Source organism: Conger conger, chromosome 1 (assembly GCF_963514075.1).
Source record: "Conger conger chromosome 1, fConCon1.1, whole genome shotgun sequence".
Taxonomy (NCBI): Eukaryota; Metazoa; Chordata; class Actinopteri; order Anguilliformes; family Congridae; genus Conger; species Conger conger.
Window position 1 is genome coordinate 22,643,500 of NC_083760.1, and position 25,116 is coordinate 22,668,615.

The following is a 25,116-nucleotide window of genomic DNA, read 5'->3' on the forward strand; positions in this document are numbered from 1 at the left end:
TTAACCCCATAAGTCTAATACGAGCCAGATTGGATTTTATTTGCATTCATTCCTTTTTCCACGGTGAAATTGTCAATCGATATGGTCGCAGATATACTGTTTGCAAGCATTAAAACTCACAGCAATAACTCACGAAAGGTAGTGTGAAGAAGCGCTGGTCCGCTTTCTCCACCGAGTTTCGGTCACCCTAGAGCTCTCGCACTTCTGCCTGCTTACAGACACAAATCTCTCCCGCAAATCAAGACTCGCATCGGATTTTTAAATCACGTGAGGGAGACAGTGTATAGCTCTGCGTCCCTGCTTGCTTCTGGACAATATTGTTCACTCAAATGGCAGCTTCGCCGCGGAGTGATACTTCAAATAGAACGTAAACAAGCATTAGAACGCACATCCGTGGTATATAGAAAATGTATCACTGCTATGAACCAATCAGTTTGCGAGATATCTCTGTCCTACCCGTTTTATAATCATATGTTTGCCCTCTGACGATAACAGTGAAAAACGGCATTTTCAGTGACTTGACACCGTTTTATATAGGCGAGCATCTAAGTACGTTTTCTAAATATTGTATTATGAATCAGTATGCTTGTAATAATACTAATAATAAGGTGCAGGCTTGCTTTTTAAAAAATGGCATGTGAAATTGAGGGATGTTTGACTTGATGGGGGTTGGACAAAACGTTCAATCAATGTATTTGTATACTAAATGTTATTGTAGTTATTACATTATTGGCAGACACTCTTATCCAGAGCGAAGTACAGTTGATTAGACTAAGCAGGAGACAATCCTCCCCTGGAGCAATGCATGGTTAAGGGCCCAACGGCTGTGCGGATCTTATTGCGGCTTCACTGGGTTTAGAACCACCAACCTTGTGTGTCCCAGTCATTTACCTTAACCACTATGCTACAGGCCACCAATTCGTTATTTTTAACAATATCCTGGACCTGTTGTTTCCTGAGGGCAGAGCAAGGAGAGGAAGGTTGAGAGGGAGAGGTAGGGGGAGGGTGATGGGCAGGGGGGAAGTGAGAACACTTTTTTTCAGGAGCATTTCAGGAAACTTCTTCTAGGCTAAATTTAGTTTGCAACAGTATTTTACACCTCATACACTCATAATTTCATTTGGTCTGGTGCTGTTGCTCTATTTTTAAGCCCACCAGGCACAGCCACAAGAGTCTGTATAGACCTGAATTCTTCTGAACTGAATTATTCCGCGACAGGTTACCTTTCAGAAGAGAACATTGTGCCTGTAGTCAAAGGGTTCAAGAATAATAACCATTTTATTTTGGGCATGTCATTTCCAAGCTTGTGTTGAGAAAAGAGGGTGACTCTTAAATGTAATTTTACATCATTAATTCATGAATAAGAGCTACATTAGGTAATGCCACTTCGTGGACCTTAGTCTGACCACTTTCTCTGCTGACTAAGAGATTTCAACAGGAAATGAATGTCACCATTGGTCACCTTTTTTTTAACTGGTGAATGACAGTAGCTTGTCTCCTTAGCTACCGTTGTTCTTAACTGGTGAATGACAGTAGCTTGTCTCCTTATCTGGCCTTGTTTTTAACTGGTGAATGACAGTAACTTTTCCCCTTATCTGGCCTTGTTCTTAACTGGTGAATGACAGTGGCTTGTCTCCTTAGCTACCCTTGTTCTTAACTGGTGAATGACAGTGGCTTGTCTGCTTATCTGGCCTTGTTCTTAACTGGTGAATGACAGTGGCTTGTTTCCTCCCTCAGCTACATCACCGTCCATCCATGTGTGGGACGCCATGAACAAGCAGACTCTCTCCGTGCTTCGCTGCTTCCATTCGCGGGGCGTCTGCTCCGTCAGCTTCAGTGCCACTGGGAAGCTCCTCCTGTCTGTGGGGTTGGACCCCGAACACACCATCACCATCTGGAAGTGGCAAGAAGGTGCAGTATGCATATGTATTTTTTATGTATTTTATTTAAATTAAGCCACTATTTAACTGGTGATTGATCAGTTCTTGGGAAAAGAGTCAAAGTCCGGGGCTGGTGAATAATTTGTTTTCTTTATTGCAATGATACTCTGGTCCAGAAGAGCAATGCATAAAACAAAGCTAAAAATCTCTTGGTCATACAAATGTTTTATACCATTTCAAAACTCGTCATAGGAAGGAGGGGGAGAGAAGGGCCAAGTCCAGTCCTTCCTCTTTCATTCAGCAGCAGCCCCTCCCAGACTGCTGAGCTCAGCTTTCTGGAAAGGACAATATGTATCCTGTTGTTCTGTGCACATATGTGCAAATGCACACTTCTTAATAAATGTGAAATAAATATATATTTGTAATCAATGAAATGCAACAACACACTTAAATCAAAGGAATAATACATCGGTTAAACATTTTCTTTAAGCACCATAGACATATGGTGATTAGCGCAAGAAGTCCTTTGTTCACAGCCCCTCAACTGGATAGGCCAATTAAGAACAAAGTCTTACTTAAATTGACAGCCTGGCAAATGCCCACAAATGGAAGGGAAGATCCTTGAAATTCCAATCAGCACCATACATTGAAGTGAAAACCCATGTGATAGTACAATACAGGATTAATGATACAAGAGATGTTATGAATCTCTTTCTATGTGGAACAGCATTTACTATCATTCACATTTATATTAATCTGTTTCACTATTAATATGTACAACACTACAGAATTTAAGATGTAGGGTTTTCTCAGTTTGTGATGATGATGTAGAGATGTGAATAAACACACAACCAGCTAGATTGCATGTACACCAAAACTTTAATTGCGGCTCAGTAAACCCTTAAGGCTGGGAAACTGCTGCACACTGCTTCGAAGTTTCCTCTCAACGGCTTGGTCCTTTATAGTTTAAACAACTCACTCCTCCTCACTCCCTCCCACACATTCCTACCCAGACTTTCTTATCCAAACATAGAAAAGGAGAAGCGGACACTGACCCCCTTGAGGAACTGTATAACAGTACTTGTGGCCTGTTAGGCTCCAGTGGAAAGTAGTATGACAGTCACCTGAATTCCCAAGAAGAAGAACACAGCAATGAAAGTCCTTTCGTAAAATTGCTCAAGATTATCTCAGGCATGCAGAGTGGAATGTATCGTAAAATCCATACATACCCATCACTGTAACAGTTCATGTAAGCCTTGTCATTTGAGGATTTAAGTTGAACCTGCTTAGGGGCTGCTGGGAGGCTCATGGGGTTTTAAAGCACTGTTATAGTGCATGGATGGGCCTCGCGGTCTGCCATCAAATCCTATCCATGCCCGTGCCAGCAGCACAGGTTTAAGGTAGGCTGGGATTTTCATCTCGTCACTCCGGTGATCCACATCTGTCCATATTGCTTGGAAAGGAATGGACCACTCAAAGAAAGTATTACCCTTTCTAAATTGTGCAGTTCAAAAACATTCCATGCATGGATGGATTGCCATCCTGGTGGTATGATTACCTGTTATCAGTGTCAGTGCAGATGAGGATTACACCCATGAAAGGACCGATGAAGATTAGATGAATATAGGGTGCATGTGGCAATAGATGAACATCAGGACTAAATTAGTACAGTGTACATTTAGCAACAGAGGTACAGAGAACACTAGTGGCCTGTCTTTCCCAGGTGCCAAAATCGCTAGCCGGGCCGGGCACTCTCAGCGCATCTTCGTGGCAGAGTTCCGCCCGGACTCCGACACCCAGTTTGTGTCGGTCGGGATCAAGCACGTTCGGTTCTGGACGCTGGCCGGCCGGGCCCTGCTCAGCAAGAAGGGCGTGATCAGCTCCATCGAGGAGGCCCGCATGCAGACCATGCTGTCTGTGGCGTTCGGCGCTGTAAGTCCAACACTCTTTTACAGCACTTCCAGAATTAGGGTGCAGAACATCAGAGGATGGGCTCAATTTACCATTCTCTTGTCGACTATTCAGAATCCTCCTTTAGGTATTAATATTCACCATCAAGCCATTGCAAGTAGTGAATTATATTTTTGCACCAGCTTTAGAAGAAATGAAATGTCACTCGGTAAGATTTGCATAAATTCCTGATTTCAAACTGTACCTAAACATAAATTAGCTGTACTGGCATTTATGTCAATTTAGTGCTTATGCATAAACTGCAGATAATGATTTGTTTCAATCTGATGAAGTCAAAACCAATTAGCATAAATATTTAATCGCTGCACCCATGGAAGGAGCGCCTAATTTGACAAACTAGCCTGGAAGCAAATAGAAATGCCTGTTGAATATTCATCATGCCTCTTTGCCTCTTTGATCTTCTGATTGACATAATTTGATAATTAGTCGGTTCTCATAACTGTCAACTTTGTTTTTGCAATGCTTCTCTGCTCTCTCTTAGGTCACTAGATTAGTGCAGGTTTGTTTTCTTTTCAGAATAACTTGACATTTACAGGTACCATAAGTGGGGATGTGTGTGTGTGGAAGGAGCACGTTCTAGTGAGAATCGTGGCCAAAGCGCACACAGGTCCCGTTTTTACCATGTACACCACACTGAGAGACGGGCTCATTGTTACCGGAGGCAAGGAGCGACCGTGAGTACTGCGCTCTCCCCGTCTCTGCTCTTTCGTCCAGGCTTGCCTGCGGGCAGGGTCTGAAAAATGTATATACTTTTGAAGTAGCCACTTGAAATGCTGTTGTTTTTAAGACCACAGGAATTCACGACTTTGCAACCAGCCGGCACCTAAAAAAGTGACCACATAAATGTACTGTCAGTTCCAGAACCAAGACCAAAAACCATATTATTTTACTGAAGTTGTTCATGCTAAATTAAATATTATTATGAATATGAAAGCATTATGACTATTTGAGTATTAACAATTTTCTCAAATTTACCGAAGGTACTGCATGCTTCACGTTCAAGCGTGACACCAAAGCTTGCCCCCTAAAATCTCTGGCTTTGTTTCAAAAGTACAAAATGCTGTGTGACGATATGCAAATGAGAAAATGGTTCACCGGTTTAAGTGCACTTTGTAATAAGACAGTGGGAATGGTGGTCAGGAGCTTGGAATGGATGAGGTCGAGTGATGGGAGGGGTGCCAGATGATGAGTTTGCTGGTCCTTTGCAGGTCAAAGGAGGGAGGTGCCCTCAAGCTGTGGGACCAGGAGCTGAAGCGCTGCCGGGCCTTCCGCCTGGAGACGGGTCAGGTCATAGACTGCGTGCGCTCTGTGTGCAGGGGGAAGGTAGGTCTGCCTGCTGGGGTAGAGCCCAAAGGGGATGAGGGGGTCCGAGCACCACCGCACACACTCACAAACCTGCCTGTTTGTTTTTGCAAATGACTCGGCATGCTAGTCTGAATTCTGGTCACATTTCCCACTGGGTTACCCCAAAATGGACTTGTGTCTTTCTGGCAGAAAGAACACTTGGCTGCTCTCAGTCTTGCTTGGCACATAGTTGAGTAGCTGGTACAGAACCAGGAGGCTAGGATCTGTGCCGGGAATTTGCGAAGAACAAAATAGACAATTAATGAATGAATGGTGAATGGGGACTTCTGTGTTAGGCTGCATCAACTGCATTCAGTACTGTCCATAAACTGGTTGGGACAAAGTTTTTTGAATGTTTTTTGTCTGTTCTAGAACTCAATTGCTTCCTGATTACTGATAGTGATTATTACAGTAGCCTACATCAGCAGCATTATAATGCTCAGTTAAGAATTGATTCTGTGTAAGATATTTGAGATCTTAAATGGTCAAAGGGTTAATGGGTCTGCCCATTGCCTGACTGTTATTTCTGCTCGTGGCCCTTATTGCCTGTACAGGGTAAAATCCTGGTGGGGACACGGAATGCAGAGATCATTGAGGTGGGGGAGAAGAACGCGGCCTGCAACATCCTGGTGAACGGCCACATGGACGGACCCATCTGGGGCGTGGGAACCCACCCCACCCGAGACGTCTTCCTGTCCGCTGCCGAAGATGGCACGGTGCGACTGTGGGACATCCCTGAGAAGGTCCGTGCCCTCCAGTCTGCCCCCTGGGCTCACAGCGAAAGGATAAGATCGTATATATACTCTACATACCTTAATAATATGGTTGTTGATTGGCATATGCAAATTAAGCACTAGCCCTTGATTCAGCCATGTATTTCACAGCATTGAATCATGTCTGTGTCAGCCAGTGTCAGTTGACAGAAACCCAAAGTAAAGGCAGCACAACTCTCTAGGAAGGTTCCAGAATTTGTGACCTGCTCCCTGATATCCATGAGCAGGCAGGCATCTCCTGGAATGCTCAGTGGAGGTCTTCTGCAGATGACATGATGCATTACCTTCTTATAGACCTGTACAAACTATTCCTAGCAGCCCCCTCACCAGTCTGCGCAACCCATGACTATTCTCTATTTCTAGAGGAGTTCCTGATGTTTCAAAAGAGCAAGCTCTTGTTTCGATCGAAACTATTGTTGGCCGGGTTTGACGGGCTTTCTGCGGTCTTCGAAATAGGGTCAAAGTTTTGGCGTATCTGCTTGAACTAACTTTAAAGCTCTGTTGTGTTTGTCAGTACAGGTCTAAATACTTTTCTATGAGCATATACGATATTATGACATTCTTCCACACTCTCCTTTCTGCTTTTGGTTTGGGGGAAACAGAAGATGCTCAACAAGGTGAACCTGGGCCATCCGGCACGCACAGTCAGCTATAGCCCCGAGGGCGACATGGTGGCCATTGGCATGAAGAACGGGGAGTTCATCATCCTGCTGGTCACCTCGCTCAAGATCTGGGGCAAGAAGAGGGATCGCAGATCCGCAATCCAGGATATCAGGTTATACATTCAGACTATAATAATAATATTTCATACATAGCCTGCAGGTGAGGTGACACAGACCTTGCTGTCCTCACCCCCAGGTTCAGTCCAGACTCACGCTACCTGGCGGTGGGCTCCAGTGAGAACGCTGTGGACTTTTATGACCTGACTCTGGGTCCAGCACTTAACCGCATCAACTGCTGCAGGGATGTCCCCAGCTTCGTCATGCAAATGGACTTCTCTGCAGACAGCAGCTTTGTCCAGGTATGTGTATGAGTGTGGGCTCAGAAATGCACATTACACCTCCATTTAATATAAAGGTTCAACCTCACCCACAATGGAGACAATCTGCTTCCAGAAAAAGTAAGGGTGGGTCTACTGAAGGTGTGGTGATGGTCACCAAATCTCAGGTGGGAGGTTAACAGGATTATTGCCCAATTCCTTTGCATGTTCAGAAGATTTGATAAACAAGTTTTCTTACATCAGAAAATGTTTCTGCATTGTAAGCAAGACAAGTCAACATATCTCCAGTAATAATGAATGTATGGCTTCTATGAGTGAGATTTCTAAACTGCATTCCTTCAAACAGTTGTCCACTGGTGCATACAAGCGGCTGGTATACGAGGTGCCTTCAGGAAAACAGGTCACTGAACAGGCAGTTATTGACAGGATCACCTGGGCCACATGGACTAGGTAAGTAAATGGCCCTTATTGCCAAATCCCTGGGCTACACACGCTGCATTAATTATTTCTTATTATGGTGATGATGGAAATATATCATAATCTCAGGCAATCATGCCATCACCTATTTAATATTTCTAAATTTCCAACACTCCTTTTGACTTGACTTTCCCAAGAGCATGTATTTAAATGTCTTAATTGTTTCTTTAAAAATGTAATACAATTTATAAGTGACACCCCAATCCAGTCTTATTTCGCCATGTCCTTATTTCAACATTTCCTTGCCTATCGCAACAGAAGAGGAAAAAAACAGACATTGGTGTGGCTTAACTGTTTGTTAGCTGAGTTCCTGCCGTTCATCCAGTGTCCTAGGTGATGAGGTGGTGGGGATCTGGTCTCGCAATGCTGACAAAGCAGATGTGACCTGTGCCTGTGTCTCCCACTCTGGACTCAACATCGTCACAGGCGATGACTTTGGAATGGTAAAGCTGTTTGACTTTCCATGTCCAGAAAAGTTTGTAAGTATAATCTGTGTTTATGATACGCTGGTTGTGTTTTGTGTGAATCATGCATATTACCCCATGTGAAAAAATAGTATACCCAGCATACTTGAAATTAACTTTTAATTATACTTCATGTACTCTGAAGTATAAAATAGTACACTTCAGGTATACTTCAACATACTATTTTTTCACATGGCAATGTACTGCAGTAAAAATAAAACGTTTAACTGTAAAATGATAATGACAAGTTCTGTTAGCATTGTATTTGTTACTTTTTATACTTGGGAAATTCGGTTAACAAACCTATCTAAGGTTAATTATTTTATTTAGACATGCTAAGGGTAATTATACATGCATATTTTTACTTGAAGGGTTTTAGTCATGCTAATGTCTACCTTTGATACTTTGCTTGTGCCATTCTAGTTATTTTATTTTTGTGCTTTAACTTTTATTGTAAGGTTAGTTATTTATTTACTCAGCTACGCATTTACACATGAGTATTTGTTTCACTGATGAACTATGACAATGCAAGTTTAAAGTGTTGATTTCTGTTGAAGCAGTTTGCATTTTCTCCATTGCCCTTTCTGTCTCTGTACCGAGTGTATTAATAACACGGCTTACACACACAACTGTATCAACAGCCGCTACATCCCATCTATCCTTTCCATTCTTCTCCATCCTTACAGACTTTATTTGTTGTTTTTTGTGGTCTAGCTGGGGTGGTCAGTTGCAAATGAGCTCTCATGTTCCTGCAGGCTAAACACAAGCGCTTTCTGGGGCATTCTGCTCATTTGACAAACATTCGATTTACAAGTGGAGACCGTTATGTTATCAGCGCCGGTGGCGATGATCGAAGGTAATCCGCTGATTTTCTTATGCACTTCAAACCTAAGACCAGTGTATGTGTCCCTGGACACCCCTTCATGGAACTGCCACTTGTTAGGTACTCTGTGGCCTTCAACAATGCTGGATGTGTATGAAAGAATAAGACACTAGTGTTCAGTGTCTTTGTTTGGCATTTTTGCAATGTCAGTGATTATCTGCCGTTTACTCCCGTTTTACTCCCACAGCCTGTTTGTCTGGAGGTGTATCCATGCCCCTCACTGAGGCACACTCTGAGTACAGAGGGGCTGCATGGGCTATTCCAGCATGGCTGAAGAGCAAGAACCCACAGCTGGACAACTGCATGTAAAAGGGACGTCAAACCTGGCAGCTAGCACCTACAACAGTGACTTAAATTTACTGCGCAAGACTGGGCATGTGCACACAAGTGTCATTTTTGCGAATGTACTGTCTATTGTAGTGTTCTTTCCGGGGAATCAACACTGCAGTCTGGTGGAAAGCAGTCTGCTTGGGGGAAAAAACTACAAAATCAGACACAAGACCTCAAGAGTCACCATCCGTCTCCATCCTGTACCCTGAAGAACATTCACAACCCTTCACTAACTTATAATTTGTTTAAGTTTAAGTTTTGTGGTTTATCTTGTATTTGGCAAGTGTGTGTATCCTTTTCTTTGGGTCTCACCATTTTAGTGGCACAATGGTGCTGGTTGGTCTGATTCAGTAAGAACAATGAACATGCCATTTTTTTTTTAACAACGTAGCAAATATGATTAGCCTTAAACTTCACCTTTTGTGTGTGAAACAGATGGTTGCTTGCGTGACATTTGTTTTGATGTAAGTTCACCTGTTCTTTTTGTTCAGGAGTGTTTTGAGGGTTTTTTTTAATTATTATTGTTGTTATTATTATTATTAACAAACTCCTGTGGCCTTCTTCCTGAATGTACCATCCGAGTTCTATTTTGGATGTTAGCATGCCAAAGCATACTATGCACTGTACACCTGACCCTGTCACTGTGGTAACCCCAATGGTTTGTTCATGTAACTGTGCTATTTACCTGTTGAACCCAAAACCCTGATGTATCTGAATCTAAAAAATATGTGAACTGAAATGTAGCATTTTTGGCTTGTGCAGTAACCCTTCATGATGTACGTATGCGAGTTTGTATGCGAGTGTGTTCTGCGTACATGTGCATGGCTTACCGGAAGACAATCCCTAACCAACCAAAATCCTCATAAATTAAAAAAAGAAAAGAAAAAAAAATAGTTTAAAAGGAAGAAAGTTTGACATTTTTAATGCAATGTTGATTTTTTTCCCCCTTGGATCACTACTGTAAGTGTGCTGCTATACCTTTTTTTTTTTTTTAAGTTCACCCATTTTAAATCAGACTTGAATTAAAGGGGGGCAGCATTGGTATTGTTTTATGGCTAATAATATATTCTACTTTTAAATATCTGCCCATATGATATCCATTCCTTGAGCTGTTCTTTGGAAATTCTGGAGTAAGCAGGGAGGCTTGATCCATACGAGGTTGCGGAGCGCAAAACCACAAAAAAAGACTAGACATGCTGGAGACGAGACAGAATCTTAGACACTAAATTCGAGTAACCAAAATTATCTTTCACCAAATTAAATGGTCATCAGTGTCCACTGACATAAAAAGACAAATCAGAAGAAACTGTACAGCAACCCCCCATAAAGCATAGCCAAATCATTCAAGACAATGTTCTGATTGACTACTCCTCCAACATAACATCCAAGTCACAACCCTAGTCCATGAAAAAGCAATCATCTCAATTGGATCTTTTACAGAACAGTGTAATATTACAGGCATTTGTATTCCATTCCATTATTTCAGACCTGGCTTAAAATGGTTGAATTTTATTATACACATATTAATGTGAAACTGAAGTATTGTATTGTAGCTATTTTTGAAAAAGTTAAAAGTTTCATTTTTTCATGAACAGATACAACATTGTTCAACAGGAATGTTTTATTGAGGAACAGTGAAAAGCAACTTGAAAAAGTGCAAAAGTTCTTTATTTTGCAATTATGTATACAAGTTAATGTGTTCAATTTTAATTTTCCTGAGATCAATGTACATATCATTTGTAAAGACATTCTTTTGTATATTTTTGTGAAATGTTTCCTAAATCAATCTTTAATAAAAAAAGAGGAAACTTTGATTTCTAGTCTTTATTCTTCATTGTGGAGTACATAAAGCTGATTTTAAAAATAATACCAGTGTACATACAGTATTGTACACTTAATACATTCTGTCATATGGTTATGAACATACAAATGTCTGTAAGATATCTGGCTGGTGGGTGGCTCATCCTCTTCAGATGTTGTGGTCATCAGTGCATGGATGGGCTCCATATTCTGCATTAAATCTGGACTCCACCAGTGACAGCTGTTAGCGGCAGCCTTGACCAGGGATGGGAGGGTTTCAGCCCGCGCATAAGTCTCATTGTGCAAAAGCAGTCCCTGCTGGTTGATCTGGTGCTCAAAAGTTTGCAGTCTTCCTCCGACTTGATGTCTGAGCAAGCCTGACTTTCGAAAAGCGCTGTGATAAGACGTGGCAGCTGACATCATGTGCTTCGAAGGAGAGCGCATTTTGAATGGCCAATCATGTGATGTGGGCACGATTGGCCATTCCATTTTGGAGAGAAAAAACATTAATAAAAAGCGTTGAAAATATTTATTCCAGTCAAAAAGAAAAAAGAGCTAGCCATATTCACATTTTTGTCCAGTTCAGCCATTTAACTAAAAGAGAGAAAGAAAACAGTAATTAGCAAATGCAAAGCATCCTCACTCATAAATGGCTAAATTCAAAGCCAAAACTGGTATGCAAATCTTAGGACACCTGTATGTGAGAAATGAGTATGCCATACACTGCAGTACATTTACATGACAACATTGTTGAACGTGGATTCAAGTGACTTGCACACCATTTGTGTTTGGTACCCCTTGGGCATTTACAACTGAGCACATACCTGTTTTGTGACGTGTATCCTGGTAGCACAGGCGGATGGTAAAAGTAACAGTCGGCCCGTTTACACCTGGTTGCAAACCGGCAAGGCTGGGGAGATTGAGCATTTTAATAAAAAAAATACAGACAATGCTTAGTTATGAAGTAGCCCACTGCACCTGCCAAAAACACCACCTGTTCTCATCATACAAAACTTTGCACTAAGTTTTCATATTAACAGGCACTCTACAATCCTTTCACAAGATTAAGCCCTCCACAATAAACCGTTTATGGATTTGCAGGCACACAAATCAAAAACGACTCTTACTTTTGGGTGATAAAATGGGCAGTCCATCTTCTTGCACTCTGGGAAGAAGTGACACAAGTCAGGAGGCATCTTTGCGTCTAAAGAATAAATTGGTCAATAAATATCCGAAGAAGCGCGCAATAAAAACAAGCATGTGCGAAGATAAATCAATTAAATATTTTTTTATTGTGTAAATATGACCTACCCAGCTTGGATGAAGAGGTGACACTTCTCTTACTGTTGTGTGTGTAGGGGCAATCCACTCTGGTGCACTGACCATTGTACTTGCAGTTTGGGTGAATGAAGAGACATTTGTCCCCAAAACTGCAGTGAGGGAAGGTTCTAAATTTGAAAAGATAGGCACGATTGTATTAAATGATTGAATGATGACATTGCATGATTGAGTATGTAAGCCTGACTCATTGCTGTAAATGTGGTATAGCAGTATGCAGCAGGGCTCCTGGTGCACTCACTTGCACTGCGTAGTGGGGTGGTGGTACGAGCACTTGTCCCTGCTCTCACACGCAGGCCAGAACCTGCAGCGCTCTAGAACCTTCCGCCGTTTCACTCCCACTGAACCGTTCTCCTCTACAGAAAAGACCACACCGTAGGAGGTACAAATAGTTATGCAAAGTGTGACATTTCTCTTTCGTTTCAAACGAACAACCATTATATTTTGAACGGCCATTACATCAACCAGTAAATTTTCAGGAAATCCATGTGAACAAAAACTATTTCTAGAAAAGCTGTCCGTGCTGGGCAGGGGGGTAGGAAGATGGACGGAGATGACCTTATTCCCAAGGTTAACTTTTCACTACTATAGAAGTGTGAGATCATGCACAAAAAGCCTTGTAAAATAAAATGTCTGCTTGATAAGCCAGACATTTTGTTGATTTAACATTCTCTTTTGCCGCTGTTGACCACAGCTGTGAGAGAACCCAAAAATGTCAAGGACACACTGCAAGGGAGGTTGTCCCCCCCCCCCCAGCACAGTGCTGGAACAGAAGCCGCTCCACAAGATTCATCTATCCCCGCTGTGACTGCTGGCATGTAGAGAGCTATCCTCCTGCGTTTTAGCTCATTTCAGTTGAACTTTGGCCGCTGTGACATAAAAGCGCTCTCTCTGCCTCCAATTTCATTATGCACAGCTGACGTCATAGCGCTCCGACCGCAAACACCTTTAGCTGAACACACTATACAATACAATTCATACTGTTCTCAAAAGTGTGAACAGTATGACTCACCGTCAGAGCAGTATAACTCCCTCTCACCTCCTCCCCCATCATCCTTTAAGTTCCTCAGAGGACTGGGAGCCCCTTCTAGTGTCACAATGAACCTGGGACTGAGACTCAGAGAGTCTCTCTCATCCAACCTGCAAAGAGGGGAATATATCCAAAGACAGGTTATACAGTCATATAGTCTATAAGTAATATAGTTATATTATTTACTCAGAATCTTGTTCTAGGTTCAGGCTCAACTTTACACATGCATTTTGGGAACAAGAGAAAATATGTGAAATGAAGTTCAAGTGATTTCAAGTAAAACTTCAAGAAAGAGCAGAATTTCACATTAGAATTTCACTCAAGTGAAGGTTTCAGTTTGTAAAAGCTTCACAGTAGATATGAAATGGCAGCAAACGTGTACCTGCACTGGACTATTCGTTGGGGGGAGACCAGGACTTCCTCCCCCACTCTTGTGGATAATTTGCTTCTGATTGAGCCTCCTACTGGTGGCTTCCTTGGGATGAAGTCATGGGCATCATTGGGTCCTCCCATCTCAGACTCTAATGATTTCAATAATGTAGTATTATACATCAGAATATGCTACAGACCACAGGGCACATACAGCAGTGAACATGGCATGACATGGTTAGATATGATTTGCATACAGATACCTTTTTAACCACTGTGCATTACTTTAACATGTCAAAATAGCTGCTTCTTGAGTGAGTAAATGGAAGGAGAACTGGAACTTTTGTCCCTGGTGGGCTGTGGCTCTCTAGGGGCCAACACAAGCCCCCCCCAGGCTTGAGGCAGGTGGTGCCCTTAAATCAGCTGGAGGGCAACAGCACAACAGCACATTCCAAGTCAAGGCCACAGCACAGGCAAACAACCCAACAGCACCTAGATGAATGCTGCACACAGTCTGAGATGATATGCCCTCATAGAAATGCTAAGATATACCCTTGTAGATATGATAGATATACCCTTTTAACCTATCATTCAGTGAAGAAATGGTGACCGTACGGTTCCTAAATTATGAAGCGGGAATGTGACAGTAAAGCTCCAGTCATCCTCAAATTCTTCTTCGCTCTTCTTGCGGTTGTGTTGATCCCTCACCTGTGTTGCTCTGCAGGTACTCCATGGAGCCCAACATTCGGAGCTCCCTCCTCCTGGGCATCACTTCCTGAAGTCACATTCAAATGGACCGAGCGTGAAATGTCAAATTAAATTAAATAAACACTCATTTTCATAGTCTGTCATATAGTCAACAGAGGGTAAAACGTGTATAAAGGGTAACCTCAGTCATACAGCTCCAGAGAAGACCTATTTCACATCTAGGTAACCTTATGCCTAGAGCGAGGCAATGCCCTCAAAAGACTTTCTCCCCTGCCCTTATGTATTTACATGAAAAGGACAAACAGGACTTAGGTCTACAGGACACTGCACCACACAGCACTCACCTCTCTGGCACCCCTGTCCTTTCTCGCTCTGGAGACCTTCTCCCCGGTAGGGCAGCCATCCCGCAGCCTTCTGTAGCCGTGCCGCGGTCGATCTACCCCCCGGAGCACTTCAGAAGCTCCGTAGCCGTGGATACAGTCTGGGACCTGACAGGGGCTGCCCTGGTGTCCTGAACCCTGTGAGCGCCAGTCCAAAGCACAGGGGACCGGGACTCCCGGCCTCAGGTCAGGCCTGCCCGTGAAGTCAGCAGCAAAGTCCTTGTCTGCCTCTGGCTCAATGTGAGAGCCGAAATGGCGGTACAGACGCTCCATCGGAGGCTCAAGTGCAGGCAGGCCCTTCTCTGTGAAGCTCTTCCTGAAACAAACCATTCAAAACATTTCAACATGTCTTTTATAGCTGTTGGGAGACCATACCTGAGCATATCTGTTTAGCAACTGTGTGTGTGTGTATACTCCAGAATATGTTTAGGTGTTGTATTGTATATGAGTTTATGGATTATGGATTCATGTGTATGTATTGTATGTATTATATTGTCCTTTTATTCAGTGTATCCTTTATTTTGGGCACTAGAGGCAAAACAAATTTCAGTGTCAACAGAACAATCAACTCACAATCTAATTAATTGACTACTGGCATAATAACCACTGTAAGGGTAATTTTCTTAATTGACAATGTGTGTGTTAACATGGAGACAATCACGTGATTAAAAATAACCTTTTATTATAATCATTATTGCAAATTAGACCATGTATGCTGGATTAAGTGCTTAGGAAATATGGTTTATAATACATATGGATTTAGACTAAGAATCTTCCCGTCTCTCTCAAGCAGACAGACAGCCGGTGCTTGCACATTCCAATTTTATGGCAAGGTCGGAGTTTATCTGGAGACTAAACACAGATAATCCTAGGTTGTCAGCTGCATGTCGTCCTACTCTATGTGTTTCGGTAAGCCCTCTCACTTTCTGTGTCTATTTGCAAATAAATAAAAAAGTCTTACTCCAAAAAAATGTTTGTTTTGCTGTGGATCTGTTTGATCAGACGATTCTCACCGAGATGTGAAAAGGGGATTTTCCTAACACCATACATATACATTTGTATTCCATGGCATGCCTGATCTACCCAGATTCACATTGGTAAAATAGTCAGAGCAGGATCAATTTTCATGCATATTTCAGTGTAGTGCCTTGCAAATTCGGGTGGAAACTAGTGCTTACAACCCCTTTACTGTTTCTCTCCAAGATAACTAAATTCATCTTTCTTATTAAACTACACATATCATTTAATTCAAGTGTATTAGGTGATCATCCATTAACACAGAGGCAGAAGCAGGACTACACATGGTAACCTGGATAGTAATATTCCACTATACTGCAAAATGACAATTTACAGCACCTGAGCTGGGCATCCATACTGTTGAAGTACATGCTGGATAGGGAGGGGGCCTGCAGCTCTTCCCTTCTCCTGTCGGCCTGGCCCAGCTCCTGTCCATTTCCAGTGGAAAAACTGGAATCTGCCTGGAGGTAATGGGGTCTCAACAAACCTGGCTCTGTAGATACCAGCACACCATTCAGTAACACACACACACACACATACACACGCATGCATGCACTTCCATCACTTAGACATTTCACATGAACACATTATCTGATTAAAAACAGCTCTCTGTGTGCTCTCAGGCCGGGTTTCTGGACATCAGAGGGAGTTACAGCAAACTATCCCCCTGCCCTTTCTTGTTCTGACATGCAAAGCATACTGGAGAGGAACAGTTCAAATGACTACCTTAAACCAGCATGCAGGTGTAAACAACGCGTAGTCACACTTTCATTTCACTAGCGCACATACAACCATAGTTCAATTTCATTGTATATGTTGTGTAATATTAATGTGGTTTAGTAGTATTAGACCATTGGCTCCTGCATCTTCTTTCTTTCAGCACAAGCAACTCTCCTGTACTCTTATCTGAATACCAGGAGAGGGGTCAAGGATGTGATCTCTGCATCTGGTGCTCTCCTCTCCAGAGTTTGTAATGAAAATATCTGACCTTCTCCCTCAGGTGCTCCCAGACAGTGCTCTCCCCAATCCCTTCACAATTTCATTTCCTTTATCAAGCAAGACTATTTCACCAGACAAGCTACTTACCAATAGCCACTGAATAAAGTTTTTCTAAGACTCCATGTAGCCTGCAAGGCAATCACATAGATTAAACTTGATTCTAAAGTATTATTTTACTACAGTTTGAGAAAGAGAGGATTGATGACTGATTTCATTTTGATTACCAATGAGTGAACTTGACAGAGTCGCGGCCAAGGAACAGAGAAAGGTCTTCTGCCATCTGGTGGACATCCTTCTTGTTGGCCACCAAAACCATGATGTAATCAGTAAGCTCTTCGTCTGTACAGAAAACAACAATTAGCCTAACGTGATGTTAAGAACACAAACATAAACGATTATCTATGGAGCATTGTTTCTGACTTACCAACATTAGGGCCAAGTTCCTGTAGTTTTCTCTTTATTGTAGCCTGAAATAATTAAATTATTTTTGATTGGATACACAGCGGAAACCACCCGTTTGGTAACTTAGTACTAAGTTAGCTAGTTTTCTTATTGCCGCTACTTACTTGAGCTAACATGACCAGTTAGTATAGCAAGGTAGCTGTCAAACATGAGCAAGCAGCACATCTTAACCATTCTAGATGTTAACAGGCACCCAGATAACAAACTCGCGAAATACAATGTCCAATGAAGCTTGATAGACGTAACTGTAGCTAAGTTAGTTGCAAATACATTCAAACTCTCGGACCTTATAGGCTAACTAGTTGCTTCGCGATATTACAGTTTTTATTTAAGTTAAATTAGCTAGCTAGGCTATCTGGAAAGAACAAACTCAATACATTCACTTACCCGTATACACTTCCTTAAATCCGTGCCAGTCTCCATAATTTTCGTCACCTCGCTATGACTTCCAAAATTAAGCTATAATTTAAAATGTAACTATAACGCTTAACTTTACGTCGGCAAAGCGCTTATCTAGCTACATATTTATTCATCACGTCGTCGAACTTGCCAAACTACGTCGTAAAAAGGAATCGAAGTGCATACTGGGTAGGCGTTTACCTTGGTCGCTGGAGGAGTCCGTATTAAAATTATACCAGAGATTACGTTACATTGATTCTACTGTCAGTCTATCGTAGAATCTAGGTTATTGTCTGCAAATGGATAAGGGTCTTAATAGTTTTTTTTTTGGTTTTGTTTTTTTGTGACCATGCTTTATATTAATTGTATGTCAGCTGAAATACAGAATATTAATTTTATTTTCATGTTGCTATTCTAGCCAACCTCAATTGTGTGTGTGGGCGTGTGAAGACTTTTTTTCCGCAGTTGTGTCAAATCCACTCTTTGGTATTGAAATCTAAAATTAAACGAATCGTCATCAATTCTTCCGATGCATGAATTTGAACAAGAAGTTAAACTGTAGCATTTTGTCTTTTAGTATCAAGGTTAATCTATACGATTGCCTTGCAAGCTATGTCGTGTCTAGGAATTGACAGAATTCAAAGTCCAATCTCGAATTTATAGAAAACAACTCCATGAGGGAAAAGACACCACGGCAACAAGCTCTTCAGAAAAGTCAGACTTTATTCGCACAAGTGCACAAAGCCGGATCAACTCTGCAGAATTGAACCTCGATTGTCAGTTTTGCACCCATTTTATACACTATGTTCAACATCACTCCTCCTAAAACATTCTTAAAAACACCAGCCGGTCTCCGTTGCGCCACAATGATTTAGCACTCTTAGGTGCTAACATCATTGTGGCAATCGCTCAAAGACTTTTGCTTTGTAAGCTGTTTTTTAACAAAGAGGAATGCAAGCCATGGTGTTATTCTGTACTTTCCAATTGTCCTTGACATATATGATATATTGATTATAGGCCACATATATATTGGTATACTTTTGGCATTAAGCATTAAGAGTTTGGAGGAACCAGCTTGCTCAACTCTAACAGTTTGACGGTTTCGTCTGATTTTGACTTGTGACTGATTATCATGAAAAGGAGGAAGAGCGTCTTGTTCTGTGAATTTTTCCTACAGTCTTAGAAATACTTTTTTCAACAACTTTGTTGTTTGTTTTCATTTCTGGGCCTCATAAAGGCTTCCTTCACTGTCATTGGCAAAACTCTCATCCTCATGTTGACACGCACCAATAACAGACTACAAAGGCAATCAAAAGCCTAGAATCAATAGAATATACTGAAAGCTTATGTGTACTAAGGAAGTGAATGAATACACCAGACTAATCAGAAACAGCTGAGAAGCCAACTGTCCAATTACATTTGGTCACCTAAAATGGGGGGGGCGACTATGTATAGAAACGGATGTAATTTCCACAAGGACCCCCCCACATATTCTGAGTGATCACCTGTCCCAATGACTCCCCATACCATTACAGATCCACCATGTTTAACAGTTGGAAATAGACATTCTGGGTTGAAGGCTTTCGTTGGCCTTTTCCACATATAAACTCACCCAGAGGTGGGGAAAAGAGTGAAAGACAAGACATCATCACAACTAGCATCAATTTACATTTAATTACATATCATAGCAAGAAATGCAGGATTTTTTTTGGTCAAAATTACCACACAAAATGTATGAAAATAAGGTTACAAAAATGTGGGAGTGAATAGTAAATCTGGGAAATATCAAAACATAGTGTCTGATTGCACATAGTGAAAGGAGTTGTAGACAATACTTCCGCAATATTTAGGTGAAAAGCACTATTTTATTTTTTGTTTCAATGATCCAGTCAGTGAACACTGTATTACGTATTTATTAGACTTCTGCTGCTATGGCCTATCATTGACTAGCTTCATTGTCCTTTAAAATGTACAGCCCAAACAAGTGTTAGAATTCAGGTTAGTAAGCAGACATCCTTCAGTTTACCACTCCTTTAAATATTTTAATTTACTTTGAGAAAACTTTGAAAAGCAATATAGCCTATTTACATTCTTGAATCACATATTACACAACAACACCATCAGGTCAAACGTATCATCTGTAATTTTATATGATAACTGTCCACTGAAATTGTTATTACAGAAATTGTGTACAATGTATATATACAATGTTTATATTACCTGAAATAGATACTGGCACAATGTCAGTATTTGGAGTAAGGTTGACTTCAACCTACCATCCTAGAATCAAATTTTTAGGTCGTAATTCTGAAGTCATTGTTTGGACAGAAGATTAAATGATATGCTCTTCAGGCCCTTATCACTTGAAATTGGCAAATTCCTCAAAAACATGCAGCCACTTCACATGGAAAACAACCAATGACCATTGGTTGAACCCATGTCTGGTCTGCTTAATCACCACACCTTTGGGTGGAAATGTTACAATAGAGAATATTCAAGTTTCACACAAGGCAAGTGAGAATGACCTATGTCCTGGACCCCTGCATTTGTGCACATGTTGGAAAAACTGCGGACAGGGCATTGACAGAGGGGGCAGGGAAGCCCAAAGCCCTCACACTTTGATGGAGAAGGAGGTGCCGCAGGAGCAACCGTGGTCAGCCTGGGGGTTGCGGGCGATGTGAAAGGCGGAGCGGATTAGCTCTGCGGTGTAGTCCAGTGTGGACCCCTTCACAAACTCCAAACTATCCTGATCCACAACGACTCCAACACCATCCTGCTCAAACACCCTGGGAGGGAGAGACAGAGGGGTACATTACATTACATTCTTAGCATTAATCAACTGACACAATTTACATACTATCCATTTCTACTGAAGTTAGATAGTAGGCACAAGAATGCTCGAGGGTAGAACGGTAGTTCCCTTCCTGGGAATTGAATGTACAAACTCACAGTTACGAGCTCATCTATCATGCGACACTACCAAGCCACTGTGGATGTTAACAAGCTAAAAACAAGCCCTGCTCCTTAAGCATTATTTCATATACCATCTCATCAATAAGGATGTCTTCCTACATGTAATTGCTAATTATTGTAAAAGTGTTAATCAAGCAAAGACATGGAATAATTGGGGAAATTAAAATGGCATAATTACCTATCATCCTCACTTATCTCTTTCTCAACGAAGAACTTGTACTGGAACCCAGAGCAGCCGCCACCTTCCACCTGTATTCTCAGGTACTCCCCTTTCTCCATGACTTCTTTCAGCCTCTGTAAAATCAAGAAGCATCAAGCTGTTAATATAACACATTATTCTTGTTGCCACCCCCTCATTCACGTGATGAATGATGTCGATAGGCCGCAGCAAGACTCTGCTGAGGTATCTGGGAGGGAACTCAGCTCTGAGGGTCCTTGTGTCACTAGCATTTTGCATAAAGTTTTAGGAACCATTGCTGTTCCTGATGGTTCTTGCTGCAGTGTCCACTACCATTTCCACCATCACTGGCTTCCCAGTTGTTGAGGTCAATCCCAAAGGCCAACATGTCTTTTCTGACCACATCTCAAAAGCATAGCTTTGGACAGACAAGGGATATATGCATCTCAAAAGCATAGCTTTGGACAGACAAGGGATATATGTGTGCCCCCATAGAGGATGTATTTTAAGAGACAACCATTCTGTCCAAAAAGGCAGCTCTGTTTCAGGATGAAGAGGATGTTGGCCAGGTTGTTACATTACATTACATTATTGGCATTTGGCAGACGCTCTTATCCAGAGCGACGTACAACAAAGTGCATACCCATAACCAGGGATAAGTTCGCTGAAAGACCCTAGAGGTAAGTACAATTTCAACTGCTACCTGTACAACAAAGATAAGGACAAGGGCCATTTTTTTTTTTTTTTTTTTTTTTTTTTTTTTTTTTTAACAAACAAACAAACAAACAGAGCAAAAGTTACCAAAGTTAACTATCCAAACACTGCTTACCTAGCCAACTAAAAATACCGATACACAAAGCAAGTCACAGAGACAACAATTAAGGTTCACAGGGAGGTAGGGAGGGATGGGGAGAGGTGCTGCTTGAAGAGGTGTGTCTTCAGCTTGCGCTTGAAGGTGGGGAGAGATTCTATAGTTCTGACCTCAACGGGGAGTTCGTTCCACCACCGTGGAGCCAGAACAGACAGTAGTCGTGAGCGTGAGGTGGAGGTTCTGAGAGGGGGAGGTGCCAAGCGGCCTGTGGAGGCTGAACGAAGAGGTCTGGCAGGGGTGTAGGGTCTGATGATTTTTTGCAGATAAGCTGGGGAAGACCCTTTAACTGCTTGGAAGGCTAGCACCAATGTTTTGAATTTGATGCGAGCCATGACAGGCAGCCAGTGGAGGGAAGTAAGCAGGGGGGTGACGTGTGAGTATTTGGGAAGGTTGAAGACCAGACGAGCTGCTGCATTCTGGATGAGTTGGAGGGGTCTGATGGCGGACGCTGGGAGGCCAGCCAAGAGGGAATTGCAGTAGTCCAGGCGGGACAGAACCATCGCTTGGACCAGGAGCTGGGTCGAGTAGGGGGTGAGAAAGGGGCGGATTCTCCGTATGTTGTATAGGAAGAACCTGCAAGACCGGGTCACCGCCGCAATGTTCTCGGAAAGGGACAGTCTGCTGTCCATCACCACGCCGAGGTTCCTTGCACTGGGTGACGGCGTGAGTGTGGTATCCCCGAGGGAAATGGAGAGATCCAGATGGGGAGAGGTATTAGCAGGGCAGAACTGCTTAATTCTGATCTTGTAGATGGAAGCTGTTGAGTTTCTTATCTTGATAATTATCAGGTGTCCACATTTCTCTGCCATACAAGCATATGCTCAGGATACAGTGGGCTCAAGAATTATTGGCACCCCTCACCAGCAATCCACAAACAAGGCTTTAAAAAAAAGAATAATATAATTATCGAGAAAGGTAATACACCAACATGTGCCAAATACTGTACTTTATTAATGTTTCAATGGAAACAACCAAAATCATAACAATCATTTAATAAAAAATAAATTTCAACAAAATCAAGGTTTCAGAATTATTGGCACCCTTCACCTAGTACTTAGTGCAACCACTTCTGGCAAGGATAACAGCATGAAGTCTCTTCCTGTAATTTTTGACAAGATTAAGGAACACATTTGGAGGGATTTTGGACCATTCCTCTTTGCATATCCTTTCAAGATCCTTCACGTTCTTGGGTTTGTGCTTATCAACTGACCTCTTCAACTCAGCCCACAGGTTTTCGATTGGATTGCGGTCTGGTGACTGAGATGGCCATTGCAGAACGTTGATTTTGTTGTCACGGAACCATTTCTGTGTGGATCTTGAGGTGTGTTTTGGGTCATTGTCTTGTTGGAAAGTCCACCTACGACCAAGTCCCAGACTTCTGGCAGAGGGAACCAGATTTTCAGCCAAAATTGCCTGATACTTGCTGGAATTCATTATGCCATCAATCCTAACCAGTGCCCCTGGACCTCTGGAATTATAACAGCCCCAAAACATGACTGACCCACCACCATATTTCACTGTGGGTATGAGGTGCTTCTCCTTGTATGCATTTCTGTTCCTACGCCAAACATACCGATGCTGTGTCTGACCAAAACATTCAATTTTGGTCTCATCTGGCCAGAGAACCTTGTTCCAGTCATAATGTAAATTACATCTGGCAAACTCCAAGCGCTTTCTTCTGTGTCTTGTGGTCAGAAAAGGCTTTCTTCTGGCAACCCTTCCAATGAGGCTGTGGTTATGGAGGTGGCGTCTGATGGTGCTTGAAACCTGGTGACGCCAAGATGCCACCAAGGCCTGCAATTCTTTCACTGTGATCCTTGGGGATTTTGTTGCTTCTCTCACCATTCTCCTCAGTATCCCGAGGGGCAAGATGCAGTTGCGTCCTCTACCCATGAGATTTTCAACAGTTCCATATCTTTTGAGCTTTTTTATAATTGCTCTGACAGTGCTCAGTGGTATATTCAATCGTTTGTGAATTTTCTTGTAGCCATTACCACGTTTATGAAGGTCTACGACCATCTGCCTCTTTTGAACTGCCAATTATTTTGTTTTCTTCATGGTGTTGGATGACAAAGGGATATTGCATGTGTGTTACCTCATTTTTATACCCTAGTGAAACAGGAAGTGATGTAATCACTCAATACAGTTCCTTAACACATAGATAAACTTAAATAAGTGGAATTTAATACCTGGTTTAATTTTGGTAGGTGTTATTTACAATAATCTTTAAGGGTGCCAATAATTCTGAAACATTGATTTGGAGGAAATTGATTTTTAATTTTGGTATTTCGAGTTTGTCTATAAATATATTGTTTGTTCATTTTCTGTCAGGGGTGCCAATAATTTTTGAGCCCACTGTATATCATAATAGCACCCATTTTACCATGTGTCCATGGTTTAGCTTTGTTAAAACTTTGCGAAAAAGATAAGATAAAAATAAATTGAGAGATGCATGTTGTATGTTGGCATTGTGATTGTTGGCACAGTACCGACCTTCACACATGATTCACTGAGCAATACTTTATCTTGGGATGTGCTGCTTTCCACTTGCTTCTCCTGAACCGAGGAGCTGCTCCAGCGCAGTTTTGAAGATATAAGATTTTGCGGATGTTGCGTACCTCGAGCCAGCACAGACTGGCTTGGACTAATCATCCGAGAATACACCCTGTGAATATTTAAAAAGGAAAACGCATTATGAATCACATTCTCTATGAATGACTACCCATATAGTTAATTCACTACAGGTATTTACTCTTGTATTGTTAAAATGCAGAAAAATGACTAAATTAATATTTGAAAAGGTTATCCAGCTAGAATAATAAAATAGATAAATACGTAACGTCAGCGAATATTAGCTACTTTCCCTAATTTAGGGTGCTCTTTCCAAAACGAACCAGAAGTTAGCTGGCTAGCTGCTGTTTTATGCAAGTCAACGATGTCAGTCGGACGATGATATAACAACGACTGGGGAAATCAATCACTAACCGTTACCTTCCACGAATTCTGAAATACAAAAGTAGCCCTATAATTGGACGACGATTAAAACGACAATGTATAGTAAGCTAAGAAATTAAACCTCAAGGTTGTGTAACAGCTTGCTAGCTTGGCGGATACACTGCTAGTATTTATATTTCTGGTTAGCTAGCTACCTTAACCATCAACCAACTAATTTCTTATGAAAGCATTTCGATAGCCAATATCTTACATCCCGCTATTTTAGGAAATTCCACACAAATACCAATTTTATTTACCTTCCTATACAACATGAAGTCCTTGCTAAATTGAACATAGCTCCTCGAATTAATGACATCTTCCATAACAATCAACGTCAACCCGTACCGACGCAGCTAACTTCACTCCGGGGGCGTAGCTAGCTAATAATTGGCTTTGTAAGATGCCAGTCTTATCGCAGAGTAACTTCTTTGGTTTATGCTGAACAAACTAAACAACAATGGCTAGGATTGGTTAGT

The 25,116-nt window shown here is 41.8% G+C and overlaps 3 protein-coding genes across 4 annotated transcripts in view; 1 reads left to right on the top strand and 2 right to left on the bottom strand.

The window, feature by feature from the left end:
• eml5 (EMAP like 5) overlaps positions 1-10,936 on the top strand; it is a 76,133-nt gene extending 65,197 nt beyond the window's left edge. The window contains exons 32-42 of the mRNA XM_061235737.1: positions 1,738-1,911; positions 3,604-3,812; positions 4,368-4,525; positions 5,060-5,174; positions 5,750-5,938; positions 6,571-6,743; positions 6,827-6,989; positions 7,315-7,418; positions 7,771-7,924; positions 8,665-8,765; positions 8,980-10,936. Of these exons, the coding sequence (XP_061091721.1) occupies positions 1,738-1,911; positions 3,604-3,812; positions 4,368-4,525; positions 5,060-5,174; positions 5,750-5,938; positions 6,571-6,743; positions 6,827-6,989; positions 7,315-7,418; positions 7,771-7,924; positions 8,665-8,765; positions 8,980-9,016 (1,577 nt within the window). The 3' untranslated portion in view covers positions 9,017-10,936. The remainder of the gene's footprint in view (positions 1-1,737; positions 1,912-3,603; positions 3,813-4,367; positions 4,526-5,059; positions 5,175-5,749; positions 5,939-6,570; positions 6,744-6,826; positions 6,990-7,314; positions 7,419-7,770; positions 7,925-8,664; positions 8,766-8,979) is intronic.
• Positions 10,769-17,820, bottom strand: LOC133124473 (zinc finger CCCH domain-containing protein 14-like). Of its 2 annotated transcripts, none has more exons than XM_061235723.1 (14): positions 17,613-17,820; positions 17,188-17,230; positions 16,988-17,102; positions 16,851-16,891; positions 16,104-16,257; positions 14,712-15,063; positions 14,368-14,434; positions 13,673-13,811; positions 13,300-13,400; positions 12,502-12,616; positions 12,234-12,370; positions 12,050-12,126; positions 11,747-11,832; positions 10,769-11,516 (listed from the first exon to the last, which is right to left on the bottom strand). In XM_061235723.1, exons 1-14 carry the CDS (start codon positions 17,646-17,648, stop codon positions 11,513-11,515), a joined length of 1,467 nt encoding a protein of 488 aa, XP_061091707.1. In that variant the 5' UTR covers positions 17,649-17,820; the 3' UTR covers positions 10,769-11,512. The 2 variants fall into 2 exon arrangements, with proteins under 2 accessions (XP_061091707.1, XP_061091699.1); XM_061235715.1 differs by having other exon boundaries at positions 13,273-13,400.
• A 509-nt stretch (positions 17,821-18,329) lies between these two features.
• Positions 18,330-25,003, bottom strand: isca2 (iron-sulfur cluster assembly 2). The gene is made up of 4 exons (XM_061253026.1): positions 24,898-25,003; positions 24,140-24,311; positions 20,776-20,891; positions 18,330-20,410 (listed from the first exon to the last, which is right to left on the bottom strand). Exons 1-4 carry the CDS (start codon positions 24,954-24,956, stop codon positions 20,236-20,238), a joined length of 522 nt encoding a protein of 173 aa, XP_061109010.1. The 5' UTR covers positions 24,957-25,003; the 3' UTR covers positions 18,330-20,235.
• Between the last annotated feature and the right edge of the window lie 113 nt (positions 25,004-25,116).